General features: G+C 44.2%; 1 protein-coding gene across 1 annotated transcript; it reads left to right on the top strand.

The window, feature by feature from the left end:
• Positions 1-1,102: 1,102 nt before the first annotated feature.
• On the top strand, positions 1,103-20,386 carry LOC119377874 (tissue alpha-L-fucosidase; the record flags this gene model as incomplete). Its single annotated transcript, XM_037647172.2, is given in 3 exon segments — positions 1,103-1,380; positions 3,951-4,238; positions 19,327-20,386. Coding segments are annotated over 3 exon segments (1,344 nt in total), but the record flags the coding sequence as incomplete, so codon positions are not given.
• Positions 20,387-20,675: the final 289 nt, after the last annotated feature.

The following is a 20,675-nucleotide window of genomic DNA, read 5'->3' as shown; positions in this document are numbered from 1 at the left end:
CTTGAGAAACGGATAAACACACCTCCTCCGTCCACGTGTGACCTTCAATCCCCACCTTACCCATCCCCCGCATTTTCGCTTTTTTTTTCTTCGTTTTCCTCCGCACTTACCTGTTGGACTCACAGGACGAGTCGCCCTGAGCTGATAATCGGCGCATGTTCAAGTGAAAGATATGCAGCGCTATGAAGCAACGCCTACGCTAGCACATTAGCCCACTGTGTCCTGTCACTGATATGAGGCCCATATCTAAATCGTTTCTCTCGTCTTCATCTCACTGACCCTTTCGCAACCTATACCTAATTAACGGGAGCTGTCTAAGTATCTGAGATATGTATAGCATTATATGGTGTTCGACGTGTCGAAGTTGTGGGTGCTTGGTCCTTCTTACGTGTACCTCGCTTTTGCGTCTTGACTGTTTCCTGTTGGGGATATCGGGTCCAAGCTTGGTCCGAACGATATCCAGCCGACTTGCCATGCAATGCTATTCATTAAAAACTGCTTTCGTCTAGCGCGACATACTGCTTTACCGACAGAATTACGTTGTTGTGTTGTAAACCGCGGCATCCCTTTCTAGATAAGCGGCAGCCAGATGCCTGAGAATCGAAAGTGCACGCTTCGTACTCTCTCCGCACTGAAAGAACCATTTGCGACGATTTGTGGGCTCTTAGGATGGCAATCGAATATTGTCGTCGCGAGAAGAGGCGGTCTTGAGTGGACAACGAGCCGCCCTCCCGCAAGTGCTACACAAATAGCGCCATTTTTATCTACGCAACCTCCTCCAGCTCCCTCCCTCTCTCTCCCGAAGTCTGGGCACACGCTAACAAGGCAGCGTCTTCGATCGATCACTGGTGCAGCAACGTCCTCATGTACACTGCACCTACAGTGATGTTCTTGCACCTACGCGATCTTCGAGCTGCCTGAGCTTCCGAGGCATCGCAGGCACCAACAACCGGCACGTCAAGGTACTGCTCCGAAAATCTAACCACGGTACATCGGTGCTGCGAACAAGCGTTGCCGGCTGGTAAAACTGCAAAGATGAGTCTCTCGGTATCGTGCGCGCTTGCTCCTCGTGCTCGCGACAGCAGCAGTGGCGAGTCTACCCCGTGCCCAGCGCTACACTCCCGACTGGTCATCGCTGGACACCCGGCCGCTGCCGTCGTGGTTCGACGAGGCCAAAATCGGCGTGTTTCTCCACTGGGGCGTCTTCTCGGTGCCCAGCTTCGGAAACGAGTGGTTCTGGCACAGCTGGCACGAACAGTATCCCGCGTACGTGGAGTTTATGAGGCGCAACTACAGACCGGGCTTCACGTACCAGGACTTCGCCCCGCAGTTCACGGCCCAGTTTTTCGACCCTAATCACTGGGCCGACATCTTCGCCAAGTGAGTGCAGTGGCATTTACGTTCAGCGGCCGCGTAACGATTTAATCGCTTGTGGGAAAAGGGGGCACATGCATGACCAGGAGGAGGAATAAACTTTACTGAAAACCAGCAATTTGAGTGGCGCGGCCTAGGCCTCCCACGAGGGGATGACGAGGTCTTGCCTCTTCGCCGCCGCGCGGGCTTGCTGGGTTGCCCATAGCTGATCGTCGAGGTGGGAGCTGCGCAGGGCGGCGCGCCAGCTCGACGAGAGGGTCTCGGTATTAACATTTTGATATCGGACCTGACATTCCCACAGCATGGCACAGTTTCATTTGTTTTGATTACTAAATAGGCATTAATTATCTCTGCAAAAAATTGAAATGCATAGTCGAACAGTTTGCGCAACTTTACTAATTCAGTTGTTCAAACAAGTTGCATGCCTTATACTGCGCTTAAGCATTTCACTCCTCGAGGCATATCATCTTGAAAAATGCGTTCCTAAAAATTGCGTCTAATTGCAACGGAGTTGTAGTAACTGTTGCTCTGCAGTGCATAAAACGTATTTTCGTTGAAAAAGTAAGTGGCATAACGCTGCATTTTGCCATAATTTTTACATTACAGATTATGAAACCATCGCGATCCCCAGAATTTGTTTCACGAGCCTAACGTACCGGCTGCGATACGTAACTTACGGTACATGTGCCTTAAAGTAGTTCGCTGACAACTTACTTCCGACATTCAAACAGCGCAGTTGAAAAATTGGCTGAGGTTTAGCTCTCCGGAAACCTAGCTATCACGAGCGAAATGTGTGTTCGGCTTGGTTTTGCGAAGACTACGCACACAGTGCTTCATTAAAGTGCGGCTTTATTGCAAACATCATGGTGTGTCTATTTGTGTTTTTTCAATGCTGACGAAGCCGGTCTTATGGTCAGCGAAGTAGTTAGCAATGGTGGCAACTTTGGCTTACATGGAACGCGCTAATCTGACCCGCCTTTGCTCCGAGGTTTCAGCAGCCAACCTTGACTTTGCTTGAAATTTCGCAGCCTGCCTGCTAGCTACATCTACTGGATGATTGGAATTAGCATGTCGCTTGCGCTGAAGCACAAGCACAGAGGGCCCGTAAGCTGTGCATGCCCATTAGTAGGAGCATGTCAACAGGCATAACATTGCTGTTGGTTGGTACGAGATAACGCATACTATGAGGGTTTAAAATGAGTTGTTTTTTAAAAGGCCTTTGGAGAATGTCTCAAAATAGGGTGGCGTCCTTGAAGCTAATGAAGCAATGTTCTTTTCTTCCTCGAGCGTCACAGAGGCGAGAGTTAACTGACGATTGGCTGCAGCCGCAGTACCATCACGGCTTCTCGCAACTACTAGATAATTTTTCTGCCCGTTCATTATTGTTTTTTGCTTCTTTGTCTTTGAAATGTACAAGTGAGCCCTTCTGTAATTTCTTTTTTTTTTTGCACCCTGTTAGAAATGTCTCGAACAGCGCAGTAATGATTCGATCCACTGCCCATCACGCGTTTAATACGGCAGTAATCACACAAATGAATAGTTGCAACTGCTGTGATTTACCTTAAGCTGCACTGCACTGCATTTATCATGTAGACAAAAAGAAAACATAAAGAAAAAAAAGAGAACAGGAAGGAAGGCATCTTACGTATGATTACACATACACATTACAGAACTCTCTCGCAAACACAGTTCAACGTATAGTTGGTGTAGGTACGACTTGCCGTATTTACTGAAACGGTGACCCGATACAACTGTTAATGGGATGAACATTCACCAAGTCATTGTCAAGTGGTTAGTTTTCTGTGGTCTCTTTCAGCCCCTTTCCATCCCAACTCCTGAAGTCGTTCTGAGTATAGTAAATGAACACCCGTTTCTTCGCTCTTGATATCCTCCCTATGTCAAACACAAAGCACGTGGACGTCTATGGGTCGGGTGTTATCGGAATCATACAGTTTCTCTTCAGTATAATTTGCTTTATGTGGGAAGAAATCAGGTACCCTTTGAAAAGAAGGCAAAAGGCGAAGTGTGTGACGGTGCCCATCCCCGTAGAAACATTCATGGCAAATGTCAATCAGCATAAACGCGACTTTACAACAGAGTGAACGAAATCTAACGGTACGAAGACACAGATTACACAAAACTATTGAAGTGCACTCAAACTCCTGTACATATATCTTATGTTGTGCTGACTTCGTAACAATCTTTGCGCACTCTATATAGAGCACTCTTATAATGTTTTGAACGGTGTTGGTATTGGCGTAGCCAGCGGGAGGGGAGTAAGTGTTTACTCCCCCCCCCCCTACACCCCCAAAATAAGATCGCGGCTACACCCCTGTTGTTCTATATTCGGTGTTCTGAAAATGTGTCGAGTGTTAGCAATGTACAAGTTAAAAATAATTTGTTCTCGTCCTGAGGGTTCTACGACAGACGTGCCTCAGTTCGTATCTTTCTTTTTAGGTTCTAATGTACCAAAAGTACTGTGTAACTTGTGGTATTCAAGAAGCAGTGCTTCAGTACATGAGGCAAACCTTGGCCCTCCCATAATGTGCTCAAATGATACCTACGTTCGTATTCAGGTCGGGAGCCCGGTATGTGGTGTTGACGGGCAAGCACCACGAGGGCTTCACGCTGTGGCCCTCCAAGGTCTCGTGGAACTGGAACGCCCAAGATGTGGGACCACACCGGGACCTGGTGGGAGATCTGGCAGACGCTGTTCGGCGCCGCGCAGGATTGCGGTTCGGCGTTTACCACTCCATGATGGATTGGTACCACCCGCTGTACCTGGCTGACAAGGCATCCGGATTCGAGAGCTCCCTCTTTCCACCAGCCAAGGCCATCCCTGAACTGGTGGAGATCGTGGAAAGGTGAGTTCTGTCAAATTGGATCTATTTTCTGATTGTTCCGTTCATCGGTTAAATCACCAGATGAGGCACCTGAAAACTCTATAAGTCCAAACTCGGAGCCGCTTAGGCAACCTTTTCTCGGACAGCACGACCATACCGGGTACCAAAGTCATAATGATTGTGACACTGTTGATGATACCAGCCTCCCTTGCAAATTGGTGACACATGCCACCAGGCTTGTCCTTTGAAATTATCTGTACAAGATTACATGAAGATGATAGTGGACTAATGCCGATGCAATTAGGCCGCATCGATATTATGATTTTTTCCGTGATGGCTAGAACACTTTTCTCGGCATGTGAATTGCTTCAGTAGTAAATTCCGCCACATCATTGCACACCACTCGTTTCCAACACAGGTGTGGTGTTCTGGTCTTGAAATATTTCTTTTGATTCAGGCGACAAAGCCTAATAATAATGTAGAACCTGTGCATCTGTATATGGACAACTAACAAATCACGGATGAGCTGACTTGGGTTTTGTGCATATTACACACTTTGTGTACACTATGGTTAAAGGAACACATGAGTGAGCTAGCACGTGCAAGTAGTCTGGAAATGATCGAAGCTGAAGGCTTTGACAGATACGAGTGGTGAATGCTGGCGCTTGGTACCTCTCTTCACTACAGTACGTTGTATTGTCATAGCTTTAAGCAGCATCGGCAGCAAAGGTGCCTAGGAAAGTGAGGGACGCACTTAGGCGTACTCTCTTGAAATTTTGACCGCAGTGTTCATTACAAATGAGATGCGCTAACTTTAGTGAATCTGTTTCCTTTGAGGGGACTGAAAAAATCTGTGAGGACTATAACCAGGTGTTGTTTCCAAAGACGTCTCTGGGCACCTACAAGGGCAGCGGAGTACGTTTTTTCAAATCTTCTTGTCGACAGATATGGTTTATTACCCTTGACTATGCGCCATCAGGCTATTTGTGCTCATTAATAGTGTTCACTTTTTTATCATGCTTAGAAATAACCAAAGAAATTAAAAGGGCACTGACACAAAATTTTCGTGTGCAGTCTTTCTTCTGCAATATGTTGAGGAGGCCTTCTAGTCATAACAAGGCACATCGCTTGCTGCAGCGCGCGACAGATGATTAATTACAGTCTGCTTATTACCGATGAGTCTCAGCATCGGTTTGGGAAAGCTACGAGAACGACAAGCTGCCGCGTGCAACTAACGCCATCTAGCGTGTGAAACGGCACACAGAACTGTGACGCACTTCCACGCTGCCTGCATGGTCTTTGGCATGCGCATGTGCAGCGCGATGTCGTTGCCGTCATCGTCGTCATCGTCACTTGGTGGCGAAAGCTTTCTTGAGGCTTGCACACGTTCGCCGTGGGTACGGACTCGCGACCAGCCGCCGAATAGTAGCCTGCTGGCGCAATTAAGCGCGGCAAAAGCGCAATGGCGACTATGACGTCATGATTTAGCCGGTCATCCCGGAGCTCAACCGCAGTGATGACGCGCGGAAGTTCCGGGGTCCCCTTCAGGTCGCTTTGAATGATGTCAACGTCGCGAGGTGCGGTGTATAGATCTGAATAAGGCACGCGAACTTCATAATTCATATAAATTACTTTCCAAGCTGTATTTCGCCGTTCAAATATGGTAGGTGGTATACGCACGTTCACGAGAATCGATTCCGCGGGTTATCTCGGCCGCAAAATTTCGTGTCAGTACCTCTTTAAGGTTTCTGCAGTAGTGAAGTATATTCGTAACTACGGTTACTGTTGTCATGATGTTATATTAGCGTTACAATTATAATGAACCTCCAATGAACAAAATTTTGTGTAAGGTTTTGTCAGACATGGAAAGAAAGCTGTTTTTGGCTGCAGCCTTTAAAACATGGCTCATTGCGAGAAGGAGACGGGTACGCGGTCTGGACAGCAGCCCTCTCTGCAGAATACGTTGAGCGCGCCATATGGCCCCAGACAACAGTAAGACATCTTCAGCACGTTTTTAAAACGTTCTCGTGAGGACATTGCGACGTCCCGAAAACATGCTCAAGTAGTCTTGAAAGATACCATTGTCCGGCCTCAGCATGTCTTTTAAACATGCACAAATGGTTCACCAGGGCATTTCTGGCACATTTTCAGGATTCATTGAGGACTGAAACATACTCAAATGGTCCACCAGGACATTTTTGGCACAATTGAAGGATTCATTGGGGACTGAAACATACTCAATTGGTCCACCAGGGCACAACTTCAGGATTTAATGGGGACTGAAACATACTCAATTGGTCCACCAGGGCACAATTTCAGGATTTATTGGGGACTGAAACATACTCCATTGGTCCACCAGGGCACAATTTCAGGACTTATTGGGGACTGAAACATACTCAATTGGTCCACCAGGGCACAATCTCAGGATTTATTGGGGACTGAAGCACATTGATCAATTGGTCCACCAGGACATTTCTGAACATGCAGCGTACCGACTGGGCTACACATCAAAATTGGTTGCATGCTTAATTACTGGATTTTAGATTTTACTTTTACACGAATTTAATGTTAGAGCCCAGTTATGTACCACTGACTAGTTAGTATAAGGAATGTCACATAGTATAGAACAGTGTCGGTGCCTATGCAGAAAATGCACATGCAAGGTACGTGGCCGTGCCACCTGCTAAATCAAGCACAGAAACAATGTTTCTAGGTAATACATTTTTATTTCGATGCCTCCAGCAAACCATAAAAACTCTTCAAGGGATGAGCTCGGCGAGGCATTCGATGAAATGTTCATTCAGCTGAATAATCTGACTGTCCTTCCGGTGATCCTAAAAGAAAGTCAAAAATTTTTTATGAGTACATGATAACAGTTGTTGAGGGTACCACCGTAAAATCCCGAGCAAGCGCCGTCCCTACGTCGAAGGATAATTCGACAAGATTTGGAGAGGGGCACGCTTGCTCAGTCATGAATCAAAATTCAACATGGTGGCGAAGGAGCTGTTAAGAATAAGGAATGCACACCTGTGCTAATGAAATGCTTTAATAATTATGCATGTATTCGCCCTCGCCGGGAGAATGAAAACAGTGAATGAAACAGTGGAAATGGCGGGAGAGGGGCGCTTGCTCGATACTTTGCGGTATAGATATTTCGCAAGCACAGCACAGTGTCACTCTCTAATAAGTGCACGCCCGGCCCTCCTCTTCAAATCACATGACACTCAATGCAGAAGTTTAAATCTAAACATTTATCACTAATGGTGCCAGTTTTAGAAATATTTTTCCGTTACTGGGCATACATGGCTGCATATTAGCCTTACGCAGGCAATAGAACTGAATGAGTCTTTACGAAAACAAGATAGTTCATGGAAAAAAAGACAGATCAACCTAAGGTAATAGGTCTCTGGCCAGCAATTCTGCTGAGGAGAGACAATGAGAAGCAGCAGCGAACAAAAATACAGGAATTCGTGCCCAAATCACATACTCGAAACCTGGTATCTGTGCTAGTGTTAGCTAACAAAACCTAAGGGAGATATAGTGGTTCAAGTATCTTTTCATTCAATGGCATGTTAGCTGTTCAGTCACATTTGGAAACATCAACACCTATTTGCTAGACTGTCTAGCATAATTTGCCGACATCAAATGAAGTCTGAGAAGTCCACACATTGGTTGCGATATAAATATTGCCATTGCAACATGTACTCACTTGTACAGCAGCCTCACCATACAAGGTCTATTTAATGAGCATCACGCTTACAAGCAGGACAAACAAAGCATGCAAATTATAACCACTAACACGAGATAATTCTCATGTTATATTTCAGGATAGTCTGAATGTGAAACACACCTACACCTTCATGTCTGACAGCCTCGGCCTGTAGCTTTCTTAATTTTTCCCCAGAGTGCCGCAGCCAAGCCTTTACCACATCCTCGACTTCGCTTCGCTTCGAGCCTGGGAAGTTTGCCATTGCAGCCCCTGAAACACGCTTTGAATGTCACTCACTCATAGCTTGTACACGAGCTAAATGTAAAGATAAATCAGGATATGAAAACATACTTGATGCAGATGCATGTGTGACATCAAAGAACAGGTCACAATTGATGCAAGCCACTTGACGTCTTTATCAAGTGCATTTAAGTATATCACTCTGCTAGTCCTGCTCCACAACTTGCCAAATTTATGAAATCTTTAGGCCTGTATTCATTTTCACGTTTCAAAATCATGAATGAAATACCTCCTATTAGTTCTTAGCCCCCATCCAATCACTGAAGCAACAAACAGCTTACTTGTGATTATGTCGGAAACTTTTAACGCAGAAAAGCTCTTCTTCCCTTTCTGCCCAAGCCAGCTGTATCTGACGGCAACTTCCTGTGTGAGTAGGACACTCAGTATGCGCCGTCAGCTCCAATGTTACTTCCACCATAGCTGCGAAACTGGTGCATCTGTAAAATGTAAAATTACTCAGTTTCATGCACTCACACTCATTTGATAAAGCAGGTGGGGAAAAAAAAAGAGGGAAAAAGCAAACCAGAAGTGTCCTCATGCTCTCATTCTCGGAAATCTCCGCGTCAAAATTTTCCAAGGCCCCAATGTCGTCGAATGGTTTTAGAACCAGATCCTCCCTTGTGGCAGCAATTTGCGGACGGCCATTACACAGTTCCTGTGTAATGGCGTCAAGCTGGCGGCCTTGGGCCTCAACCCGCATTAATATTGTCTGGAGGATTCTGAACGTTTGCAGTTCAAACTCTACGGATTGAGATAACCAGAAAATTCATATAAAAACATACTCGTGATCAAGCAAGCACGAAATCTGCAGGCCACATTAATCTTTTAAACGAGAAGCCTGTAGTTGCTTTATTTTGGCAGTACTAACTCAGGCCATATTACTTAGGTAGCTAAAAGCTGATAATTATGCAATCAGCAAGAAAACAAAGAACGCTAAATGCAACTATCAAGACACAAATACAGGACTTGAAATGAAGGCAAGGCAAAAGGTAGGTAGATGATACGTCACTATTAAGTGGAAACTGAGAAAACTTAGCATGTATGCTAAGAAAAAGCGACAGATAAAGCACAACCAAAGTGAAAATGCAGTTGATGAAGCAGAGGATCAGGTATATGAACAATGGCATGCGAAATTTGCAGGCACAGGACAGGTTTCACAGATATAGCACTTTGTCAGTGGTAGAAGCCGTGATCCTGCTGTAGAGGAAGTGTGCTTATTATTAAAACTCCCTTCTGCACACCTTGCACGCACCGTTTCTTGTTTATTACGCATAAGCAGAAAAAAAAACCAAGTAAAAAAATTCCTAAAGTTTCTGTCAATTGTTATGTACAACTGTGCTTTTGGGTGCTGGACATCTATGCTCGAAAAAACTCAAATGTAATAAATTCAATGCATAAGTTATGCAGGAGCAAATTATGCAAAAAAAACATCCAAGTTTGCCGGCAGCATCGCTCAAATAGAACATCAATCTTAGGGAAGTGCAGTTTGCTCATGCTTACCTGATGGCTCAAGTCTCCTTGGGATTGACCCGATAGTATGCCTTGAGCTGGGCGCTGCAAGTTAGTAAGGTGTAAATTATCCACATGATATGCCCATCAGTTTGTGAACAAGGCCTTATACCTCGAAAGGTGGCACTTGCATGACATGCAAATGTCAATGCTACATTATGAACCGCACCAAATCCTGAGTTTACTAATACAAAATAGCAGTACAGACTATTTGAATTGCAAATGAATCATATAGGAAAATGTATATAAACAGCCATGCTCCCTCATATAAAAGAGCAGTTAGAAACTTTACCAGCAATTTATCACTTAATGCAAACTATAGGTAAGACACACTAACTAGAAAGTCGATCAGCTGCAGACACCGAGGCCCTGCTTGGACAATATGCAGACTCTCTGGGTGTGGCTATACGACCTGAAACTTACACCAAAATAAGTAAAACCAGTTGAAACTTATTCTTACTCTCACCTGAGTTGTCGTTCCCCAACACTGAGGCAGACCTGAGTGTAGAATAGGCATGTGTGTTGGCCCTGTAACTGCACCTCTCGAGCTCTGTTTTTAAAACAAGTGTTCACACAAAAAATGAATGAGTAGGGATAGAATGACACTTGAAGGAATGCACTGAATATACCTGACTGGTCCTACTGTTGCAGCTGACTGTACGTCCTATTTGCATGTTGCCCTTGAAAAAGCAGTGCAAACAAAGCATAAGAACAACAACGCTAGCAAGCTTGATTTCTCGAGCCATGTACTACTTACCAGAGCTTGGTGTTTGTGGCAGCCTTTCAAAATTCTCCATGTTGGTGCAAGGTTTTTCTGTGCTGCCACCAATATAGGAAGAGGGCACTAGATAGGCAATGTGGAAGTAAACAATATTTTAGAGGACACTTACAACAAATATAAAACGTATGTCTGCTTTACTCACAAGAATTTGCAATTCCATGAGTATCCCTTTCACGGGGTGCTGAGAGAACATCCGGAATATGATTTTCTGCAACAGAACAAGGAACATCACCTTGGACTCATAATGAGAAATTTTACAAGCTCAAATTAAACTCAGTCAGCTGCAACTGTCTGCCTTTAGAAGAAAAAAAATAAAGCTGCCATTAAATGTGACAATGTATTTGCGTGTTCAAAATCAACAGAATGATATGTCATTGAATCCACACCACTATAACATATTTTTATGCCACTGACTCCTTTATAATGCTGGTTATGGGTTCAAGCAATCAACATTTCACAGCTGCCCAACAGGACTCTGAAGGTATGCTCAACTGGTGAGCGTACTTTCAGAACACTACCAACTTCCTAGGTGATAACATTTAATTTTACAAGTTAAAGAAATAAATAATTGATCAGATAAACAATTGCAAATTTAAACGTTCTGCATTAAAATGCATAAATATCATTACGCAACAATATCAAAGGTTGAACTTTTGTTTCGGAAACAACTGTTCAAGTACTAATACAAAGCAAACTGGAGGTCTTACCATCATATGCATTCCGATCTGCGATTTCTCCAGAATTTGCAAAAGCACCAAGCATTGGTTCTGTACAAACTAAACAGGCCAAAGGCAAAATGTGAAACTATGCAAGGCTGGCATTCATTACAGCCACGTAGAGTTAATAGCACAAAGATGTTTTGTAATGTGTACCATTGCACTGGGTTTATTTTTAGCAGGTACAGCGCCAACTATGCAAACTGTATCACTGTGAAGCATTACTGAGGAGGCAGCTGCACAATGAAAACGCTAACAGTTGGTTTTAGTGCTCTCCATTCAGTGATGTTACGATACACCAAGCTAAGATACAAGCTCTATGATGATGCTTAAGGCAAAATTTACGCAAAAACATATTAGCCTGCAGCAAACAAGCCTTTCATCTAGCAATTAAAACAGTAAACACAGTTAATGGTCTTGCAAACATCATCCGTATTACACCTGCACAGCAAACAAGTGATGCCAGAATAATGTACGTAGTAGGTGGTGGTGGTAATAAAAACTGTAGGAGTGCAATAAGCAGCTTTTACTAAGCATCAGAATAAGATATTTAAGTAATTATTAAAATGACAGCATATTTTATGCAATACCACTGCATGGGGAATACCGTACCACTGTATGTAGAATGCTGCAAATAAGCAGATGCACGTGCCGGCTCTGTTCGTGTTTGTCGATTTCCAGTGCTATGTGCTGCTCCTGTGTGAAAATCAGTCAGAATTCTCAGGGTTCTCTCTTTTGCAACTTGTGCCATGATAGTGATCATGGTCACAAATAAAATTGGACTATTTTAACACATAATGCAACATCAAATGCCAAGGTGAGCAAGTGTACTCACAGAAAACAAAGAGAATATCATCATCCGCTTATTTACACCACAAAGTTACAGGAAAGTCCATTCGGATTTCTTAGAAAGCTTTTGCAGTTGACAAAGGTTAGTCCTCGTCTGATGACAAAAAGAACAGTTGCAACAGACTGGGATGACTTTTCAACAGTTAACCTTTTTTTTCTGAAAAATCCGTATAAATCTCCTTGCAGCATCATGCTTCGAACAAATGCATGACAGCTTTCCTTATTTGCGAGCCTTCATGTGCATACCAGGCTTCCATATAACTGTCCATGTACTCACGGAAATGTTCATAGACATGAAAAAATTGTGAATTTCACGCAGATTCAAAGCACAACTTTGTCAGTGCATCTAAATGTAGCTAAGCATTATTGGCGTAATAGGTACAGTTATGTATTCCAATAGCTTAAGTGTTACAATTCAGAGCCTATGTTGCCCTTTTGAGCAACATGTTAACACTTGATAAAACGGTTGCTTGGGCTAGTGGTTATTTGGAATTTAAATGTGTGCATAGCGTGGAAAAAATGAGGACATAAGAAATGACAACACAGGCACTTGTCCTTTATGTATTTGGTTTTTTTTTTTTGCGCTGTGCAAACATGTCGATGTTAACACTGTCACTTCAAGCACATGGAGGGCTAAAGTAAAATATGAAAATGGTGCAGTTTTCCAGAATTTCTTGGAACAGATGAGAGACCAAGTTTCTAGACATGAAAACTGTTAGCTCTTCTATTTTCAGTTGACTATTCAGGTGAAATTTTGGTTGTTGTAGTGCAGCAACTTTAGGGGCACGACTGTGACAAGAACCGAGAGCTCGCATGTTCCAGCTCCCATTACGGAGCCTCACTAAGAGTATACATAGATCTAGTGGCCCTCCATTATGGTATATGTTATCCCATCTTTGTAACCCATCTGCAGAAAGTTGAGCACACATACTTTTTAGCATGGTCTGTGGCGGCTGAGGCAGTGGCATCTCGCCTTCATGATCGTAGTTTTTTCCTCTTCTTTTTTCTTTTTCCCCTGTCCCGTTCAGCACCACTTTCACTAGCACAGCTGTCTTCCGCTTTTCGTAGACCCCGCAGTGCATCGTCATAATTGTCTGAAAAATATCATATTGACACAAGCATCTTGTGCACGCAATCTCATAAAGGTATTCACATTTACAACACATTACCTGTGCAAGCTGATAACTGCGCAACTCTAAAGGATATTTCTGCTTTCCACAGGCTACAAATTTTGTTTTAGCCACACAATTTGCTGCTACAGGATGCACAATTTATGTTCTTAAACATAACATATGATAAAACAGGGACACATTAAAGATGGAAGAGATTTTATAAAGCATTTAAGTCTGTGCTTGCAGTAGCTCCCTTAAGGAAAACAGCATGCATGACATACTTTCCCACCTCACATGCTTAACAGTCAGAAATTAGTAAACACGATGTTGATTTCTCGCATTCTGTCCAGAAGACTAGCTTTGTGCCAGCAAGCGCATGAACTTGTTCGACCAAATGCAAGCAGGCATCTTTGACATTCTGGGCTCGTGCGGATGCTAATAATCATCAGTAAGAGCTCCTAAAGTCCATGTCAGCTGTTTTGTTTGCCACATATTTTATACAAATTTGCATGAAAGCCCAACTTTTTGGTTTGTCAGAAGCACACAGGTACAATGAAGCCAGATAAAATAACCGTGCTACATGATTCAGATGTAGAAATAACAATGCAAACGAATACTAGACATGGACAAAAATGTTACATGCCCTTTTTGTCCACTTTTATTTTTCTTTAACATGTCATTAATCCTGTATACAAATGAACAAAACTTTCACTGTAAACACTAATGCTCGTTTCACATAACCAAGAGATTAAGACAAAAAGAAAATATACGTGAGACAAACTTTAACATGCACATACTAATTTCTAAACTGCTTTTGAATGCATGCAATACTAGCAGTTTTAATAAGAATAGCATGACTTAACTAAACTAAACTTATCATGACATAATGTTCTCGCACAGTAAATTATCTCCTCTGACCTACCAGTGTTTTAGCTCAACATGTAAGTATATTGCTAATACTAATGAGATAATGGGTATGATGATGACAGTGCCAATTCATAAAGCAATATATTGGCACGCTGCATTAAACCAACAAGGCCCAATTATATTGCAAAGAATAGCCATGTTCAACTTAGCTGCTGGCTAAGGCATTGGCAGCAGCATTTTATTTGTGAATGCATACAAGATAGCCCCTTTCTTTTGACAAGAATGTTCAGCAATGGAAACGCTTCTAATATGTTGTTAAATGCAGCATAATTACATGGCATAATCAGCGTAAGCATTCATGCTAGTGTGCTCATACACTGTGCTGAGGCTTTCAATCAGGATCTACAACAAGACAGCTGCAAAAATATGCTTAACAGGCTTGAGAAGCAAGCAACCTAACCTTCACGGCAGTGAATGATGCTTCATTTGCAAGGGTGTATTTGCAAGTTGAGTGAAGGTTGAGCCTTCACTCAACTTGATCTGAAGCTTTATCATGATCTACTCTATCGTAATCATGAACAGGGGGCATAACAGAACAAAATTACAACAGAATGTGATGTGTTCATAGAGCTAATTACTCAAAAATGATAAAGGTACATAAAATTCATTGTTATATACATTAGAACCTGAATAAAAATTTATGACTTTGAACATCAAATATATAGAATCATAACACAATGTGAGGTACTTTTAGAACCAATTACAATAAATTAGTAAAATATTACATTTCTTAACTTAGTTATACTAAGACTCAGCCAAAAAATTTAGTTGACTGTGCACATCAACTTGATAAAATAATAAGCATTACCATGCGCACTGATGACATCAAAAGGAACTCTCTTCCAATTACTGCCTGGCATGGCCCCCACTTTCAGCAAGCTTCTTATTTGCTTTGCATGGCGAGGCCACATGCAGCTGTCTCCATCAATCCAGTTTTTGCGAATGATGGCCAGTGCTTCCTCTTCTTCAGGAAATTCAACAACTACGTAGCGGCCATCTTGCACAAAGGGAAGATTACTGTTTTACACACAAAATGAAAGTGAGGTGCAACTTTAGAAGGCAGTGACATTTCCACCTCAAGGACCAATGTACACAAGCCTGCAGCAACGTGCGCGTACTAGAGACTGATTTCATGAGCCAGACGGGCATAGACCCTGCTGTTGGAAAATACATGAGGTGGACCATTTAGTTAGACAAAGAGCAAATCAGCTGCCACGCTTTGGTCATTTTGGCAGCGCTTTTGCCTTCTAAAGTTGTACCTGACTGTAGTCAAAACTATAATGTGAAATATATATATATATGTACAAGTACTTGGCAGCTAGCACAAAATAGCAGTATGCAAAAGTGGAAAAATACAGCTAGAGAAAAACAGCAACATGTAATAGTGGGAAAATAGAGCTAGCGTGAAACAGTGCCATGCAAAAATGGGAAAATAAAACTAGTGAAAAACGGTAGCATGTAATAGAGGAAAAATAATAACTTCCCTCTTGAATAACATTTTCAGACATTTTTGAACTATGTTCTGAACTGGCCAAGAGCGCAAACCAGAAAGCTGTGAAACAATGCAGATGCCAAGCATTGTTGACTGGCAAGGCCTTGAGTACAAATCCCTTTTTTGTAAGAACTGCTTACCTATCACAAAAGGTACACCTGACTGGTCATACACAAAGTTATTGACAAGAATAATTGCTCCATCATTTAAGGTGCAACAGCTGTTCTTCTTGTCAGCTGCAAGGATAACATTGCCAGGCAACTTGGCTTTCTTAAACTGTGGGCCTTGAAAAGGTGGAACTAGTGGACCACATTCATGTTCTCCAGAAAATGCAACTTCAGAAGCTGCCGCTATGTTTCTCCTTGGGGCACTTGTGAGCTCTGATAATCTATTGGAAAGCTGCTCAAGAGGATGTTCAGGCTTTCGCATCATCCTCTTAATAGTTCCCATATAGTTCTCAAATGGAAATGCACTCCAACTATCCAGGGGTCCCAGGTGCAGCACATCATCTGCAATGTGGCACAGGCCATGCACATTGTGCGACACTTGCTCTCTACCATATATATCGATGAAGTTTGTCACAAAGAATCTCAACATATCACCTGCATAACTGATCTCACACGCAGTTGATTGAGGCGTGGCAAGTATTCTGATGGCCACATGCAGTGCTAAAAAATTCTCATACATGTGAGAAGGGATCACTGACAGTAACACTAGAGGACCTCCATACAGCAAGAAGAAGCGAAGTTCAGTAGCTTTCCAGCGATCCAGTTCAACTAAACTTCGTGGCTTCCTATTGAAGTCACAGGGAACGAACCTTGCCAATTTAAGATTCCTCTCCGAGATTTCATTTCGGACTTGGGTGCCGAGTCTGACTTCCCTCGGTCCTCGTACCCACAGCATAAGAAGCTTCAGCGTCACCCCTAAGCAGACAAGATGCATGTAATCGAGAGGTACGTCCTTGACCATATCTATAGGCAGTTCCTCCAAAATGGTGCTGCCTGTGTGGTGTTGCTCCTGACTCTTGTTCCGAAAACTATGATCACTGCGCAGAGTGTTTGCAAAAGTTGGGAAACAAACTCTTCCTTCAGCATATGTGCCCTTCACAGTGCACTTAGTGCAGCTGAAATAGCCTGTGTGGCTCCTAATATACAGGACAAAGGCTTTGGCAGGTGCATCGCAAACTATGCTGTGCAGTTTCACAGGAACTGACACACCATTAATCAAAAAGCCTCCTGCAAGCAGTCCCTTGATTTCTTCAACGAAGGCCTGCAAGAACGCATTTGCACTTTGTGGTTTGGTTTTGCCAAAAAAAAAACGCTCACAACAAAAGGCTCTTTGTTTTCCGAATTCCGGACGCGACCGAGGATGGTCCAGAATTGGTCCCTCGAACTCCTGGCTAATGGCAAACCGTCAATATTGAAGCAAATGCTGAGTTCGTCAGGCAAGTGTGTACAGTTAGTAGAGTTTGCCGTAGTCCTGCCTCAAGGTCAAAATGGCGAAACTTCCCTCCTGCCAGCTCTCTGATGTTTAGGACCCTACCTGGAGTTTGCAAGAGCGTCCTAGCAGTCAACGGTAGTGACACAAAACAAGTGTGGCTCCGCAAAACTGACAGCAGTGACGTGACAGCGGCATGCGAGCACCGCGATTCAACCGCCCACGCTTGTAACCTTTGTCGGAAGTTCACATTGCTTTCCTCATCGTCAGACGTAATGGCTCCACTAACGTGGTCGTAATCTGCACTCTGCACATCGCTGCTGTGGCGGCGTCGCTGCAACGGCGGCAAGTATATGCTGTTATCGCGCGAGCCACCACTGATCCGACTACTTACTGGCCCTACAACATCCTGATACACCACGTGTAGTACATCATCACTAACAAAGACGGCGGAATCGCCACATAACTCAGGAGCATGTGCTACCGTCTGTTCATTTTGCCGAGTCCCTTCGACTTGATGCAGGGCGCGACCACTAGAATTGGTGTCGGGCAGGGACTCGGTCGGACTTTGAATGCGACACGCCGGCTGAGCGCGGTCATTGTTCATGCTCGCAAGCTGAACAGACGCATTGACGCGGCGTTTTCGCTCGCGGCGAAATAGTCGTTCATTGCTCTCCGCCATCACCAGGACACAAAAAGGTGGTGGTGATGATTAGAGGAAGAAAAAGACGCTTGGATCGAACTCACCGATATTCAGTCCGGCATGCGCCATGTCACAACCTCTCCGTGAAGACACAGCGTGGGCAGAGAAGCGTGGGTGGCGTGGGCCCGTGGGGACCGTGGGGACTGCTGGGACCGCCAGGAGGCAACTTTTTTTTTTTTTGGTCACGTGGGTCACAGTGTTGCCAGCGGTCGAAGTGCGGGAAATTTAAATATATGTCACCGAATTTTAACTTCGCGAAACGTATTTTCCCCTTAAATTGGGCTTTTTAAACAATCAATTTTTTTATACATCGCATTACCCTCGCCACGTTGGCGATTAACACATGTACTCATTCTGAACAAGGAGAAACGTGTCCGTCGGCAATCATAATTATGTCACCAGATGAAGATGTTCTATTTTTTAAAATAAAAAAATAACATGCAGTCAAATGGTGTTCATTGCACAAATGTTGCAATTCCCAGTTCAGCGCAAGCTTGTTGCTGTCCCGAACACGTCCGCATGAGAGCACGTTTAGGATAATCCTGCAACCGAGGTCCTGAGGACTTACTCAGGATGCTGCCAAGCGGACGAAGACGTTTGTACCTTTTGAGGACGAGCATAAGATGTCGGCTGTTGTCTGGGGTTGTGTAGTTGCAGGTTGAGCACGCTTTTGAAGCTAAGTGATCACGGCGCCTTATTTCCTTCAATGGCCATGAAAAGTTGTTGGTTTAGTTTCCAACTGCCAAGAGATCAAACAAATTAAATACACAGAACATTGCAGCCCAGCTTCATGCAACGAAGACGTAAATAATATGAGAGTGAGAAAATAACGAGGGTCGCGAAATGGGCTTATTGTTCAGTCACAGTGGAACTGTTATCTGGATAGAGCAACAAAACATGGACACAAGAAGAAACGAAAAGGACGAGACAAGCGCTTGTCTCGTCCTCTTCGTTTGTTCTTTTGTCCATGTTTTGTTGCCCTTATCCAAATAACACTTCTACTAGAAGAAAATAAGTTGGCTTGTGGTTCTTTCAATTTCGTAAAGGGAGAGATGTCGTCCTTATAGTCCGCGTTGAATGATGGGGACGGAAGATCGAGAAAAGGTGAACGGGCTACAGTGTTGGCTACAGTGAAAGAGACGGGAATTTCACGTGCCGGTTCTTTGACAGAGGTGCTCTGTAAAACACATTCTGGCGCCTCGACAGTGCTCGTACACCCAGGCTTGGCTGCATTTTTGCCGAGTTATATGCGCTATTTTCAGTGAGACTGAATCACGTGTTCCTATATTTGTCACGTTATGTGTATACATATTTGAAGAGTCGCACGGGGTTTTGCACTGTCAACCTATCGACGCTTGTAGTAACACAAACAAATCCCGTTTCATGGTTTTAAAATGCAGCGCAAAAAGACCATACACAAGAAGGAGGAGGACACAGGAGAAACGCTTCTTGTGTATCTATATTCTGTGTATCTTCTTGTGTATCGTCTTTTGCGCTGTAATTTAAAACCGTGAAGTTCGACCAACTCGCCCAGTTTTGTACGCTGTTGAAATCCTGTTTCCTCCAACCTACAGGTACGAACCGGACATTGTGTGGTCCGACGGAGAATGGGAAGCGCCGGACACCTACTGGAACAGCACTTCTTTCCTCGCCTGGCTATACAACGACAGCCCCGTCCGCTCCAGCGTCGTGGTCAACGACCGCTGGGGCAAAGGGGTTCGCTGCAAGCACGGAGATTTCTTCAACTGCGACGATCAGTTCAACCCGGGTGTGCTGCAGCCGCACAAGTGGGAGAACTGCCTGCCAATCGACCAGGGCTCTTGGGGTTACAGACGCGACGCAGACCTGTCGGACTACCGCACAATTGGCCAGCTTCTCGACATCCTGGCGAGCACGGTCAGCTGCAACGGCAACCTGCTCATCAACGTCGGCCCGACCAAGGACGGCATCATCTCTCCGATTTTCGAAGAGCGGCTCACACAGTTGGGCCAGTGGCTCTCCGTCAACGGCGAAGCAGTCTACGGATCGAAGCCCTGGAAGTACCAGAACGACACGGCCACGCCGAACGTGTGGTACACGGCCAAGGACGACGTGGTGTACGTGTACGTCATGAGGTGGCCCAAGAACGAGCGGCTCTACCTGGAATCATTGGAACTGTCGCCGCACAGTAGGGTTACGATGCTGGGGCTGCCGACCGAACAGGAGTTTGCATGGGCGTCAGCTCATTCTGCGGGAAACGCGATAAACAGTCGAGCTGCTCAGAAGGGCACGGTGGTGTCCTTTCCCAAGCTGACACCAGACCAACTGCCCACGCCTTGGGCTTGGGTGCTAAAGGTGGAAGCCCCCATGTAAATTGAGAGTTGCATGGATAGTATCGCAATCAAACTTTTTTTTCGTTTCCCACGGGGGGAAGAGGGGAAGGAGCGCGATCCAGACGGCGTCCGCATTGAGGCCGGGGACCTGTAGTCGCAATAAATATGCGTCGCAGAAGGCACGCGAAAAACTCGGTGATTTCTGTGATCAAACATTTGTAGTTTGGTTTTCTTCTTTTCTACGGCCCGAATAAACTTCAAGATTCACTAGCAACCGGTAGCGACCAACGAAAACGCGTAACAGATACATTCGCTCCTTGCATCCCCCTTGAATATGCACCGCAACGTTTTTCTTTTTTTTATTGCGACATCTACTGTTTACAATTCAACTTTTTGACAGCTTGTACTTAGGAATAAAGCTTCTGTTGATTGTCAGCGCGTGCTTCTGTCTTTTTCTCATATTTTGTGTTTGGTCCTATTTCGAGCTCTTCCGCAATGAATCATTACCATTTGGCCCAGCTTACCATGCTTCTGCAACTTCTTGCAGAGTATACACGTGTAGAGCCCCAAATTCAATTTGTATGCCCACATTTAGTATTGCACAAAGAATA

The sequence above is a fragment of the Rhipicephalus sanguineus genome, unplaced genomic scaffold (assembly GCF_013339695.2).
Source record: "Rhipicephalus sanguineus isolate Rsan-2018 unplaced genomic scaffold, BIME_Rsan_1.4 Seq597, whole genome shotgun sequence".
NCBI lineage: Eukaryota > Metazoa > Arthropoda > Arachnida > Ixodida > Ixodidae > Rhipicephalus > Rhipicephalus sanguineus.
This window is presented reverse-complemented; position numbering and strand designations above follow the sequence as displayed.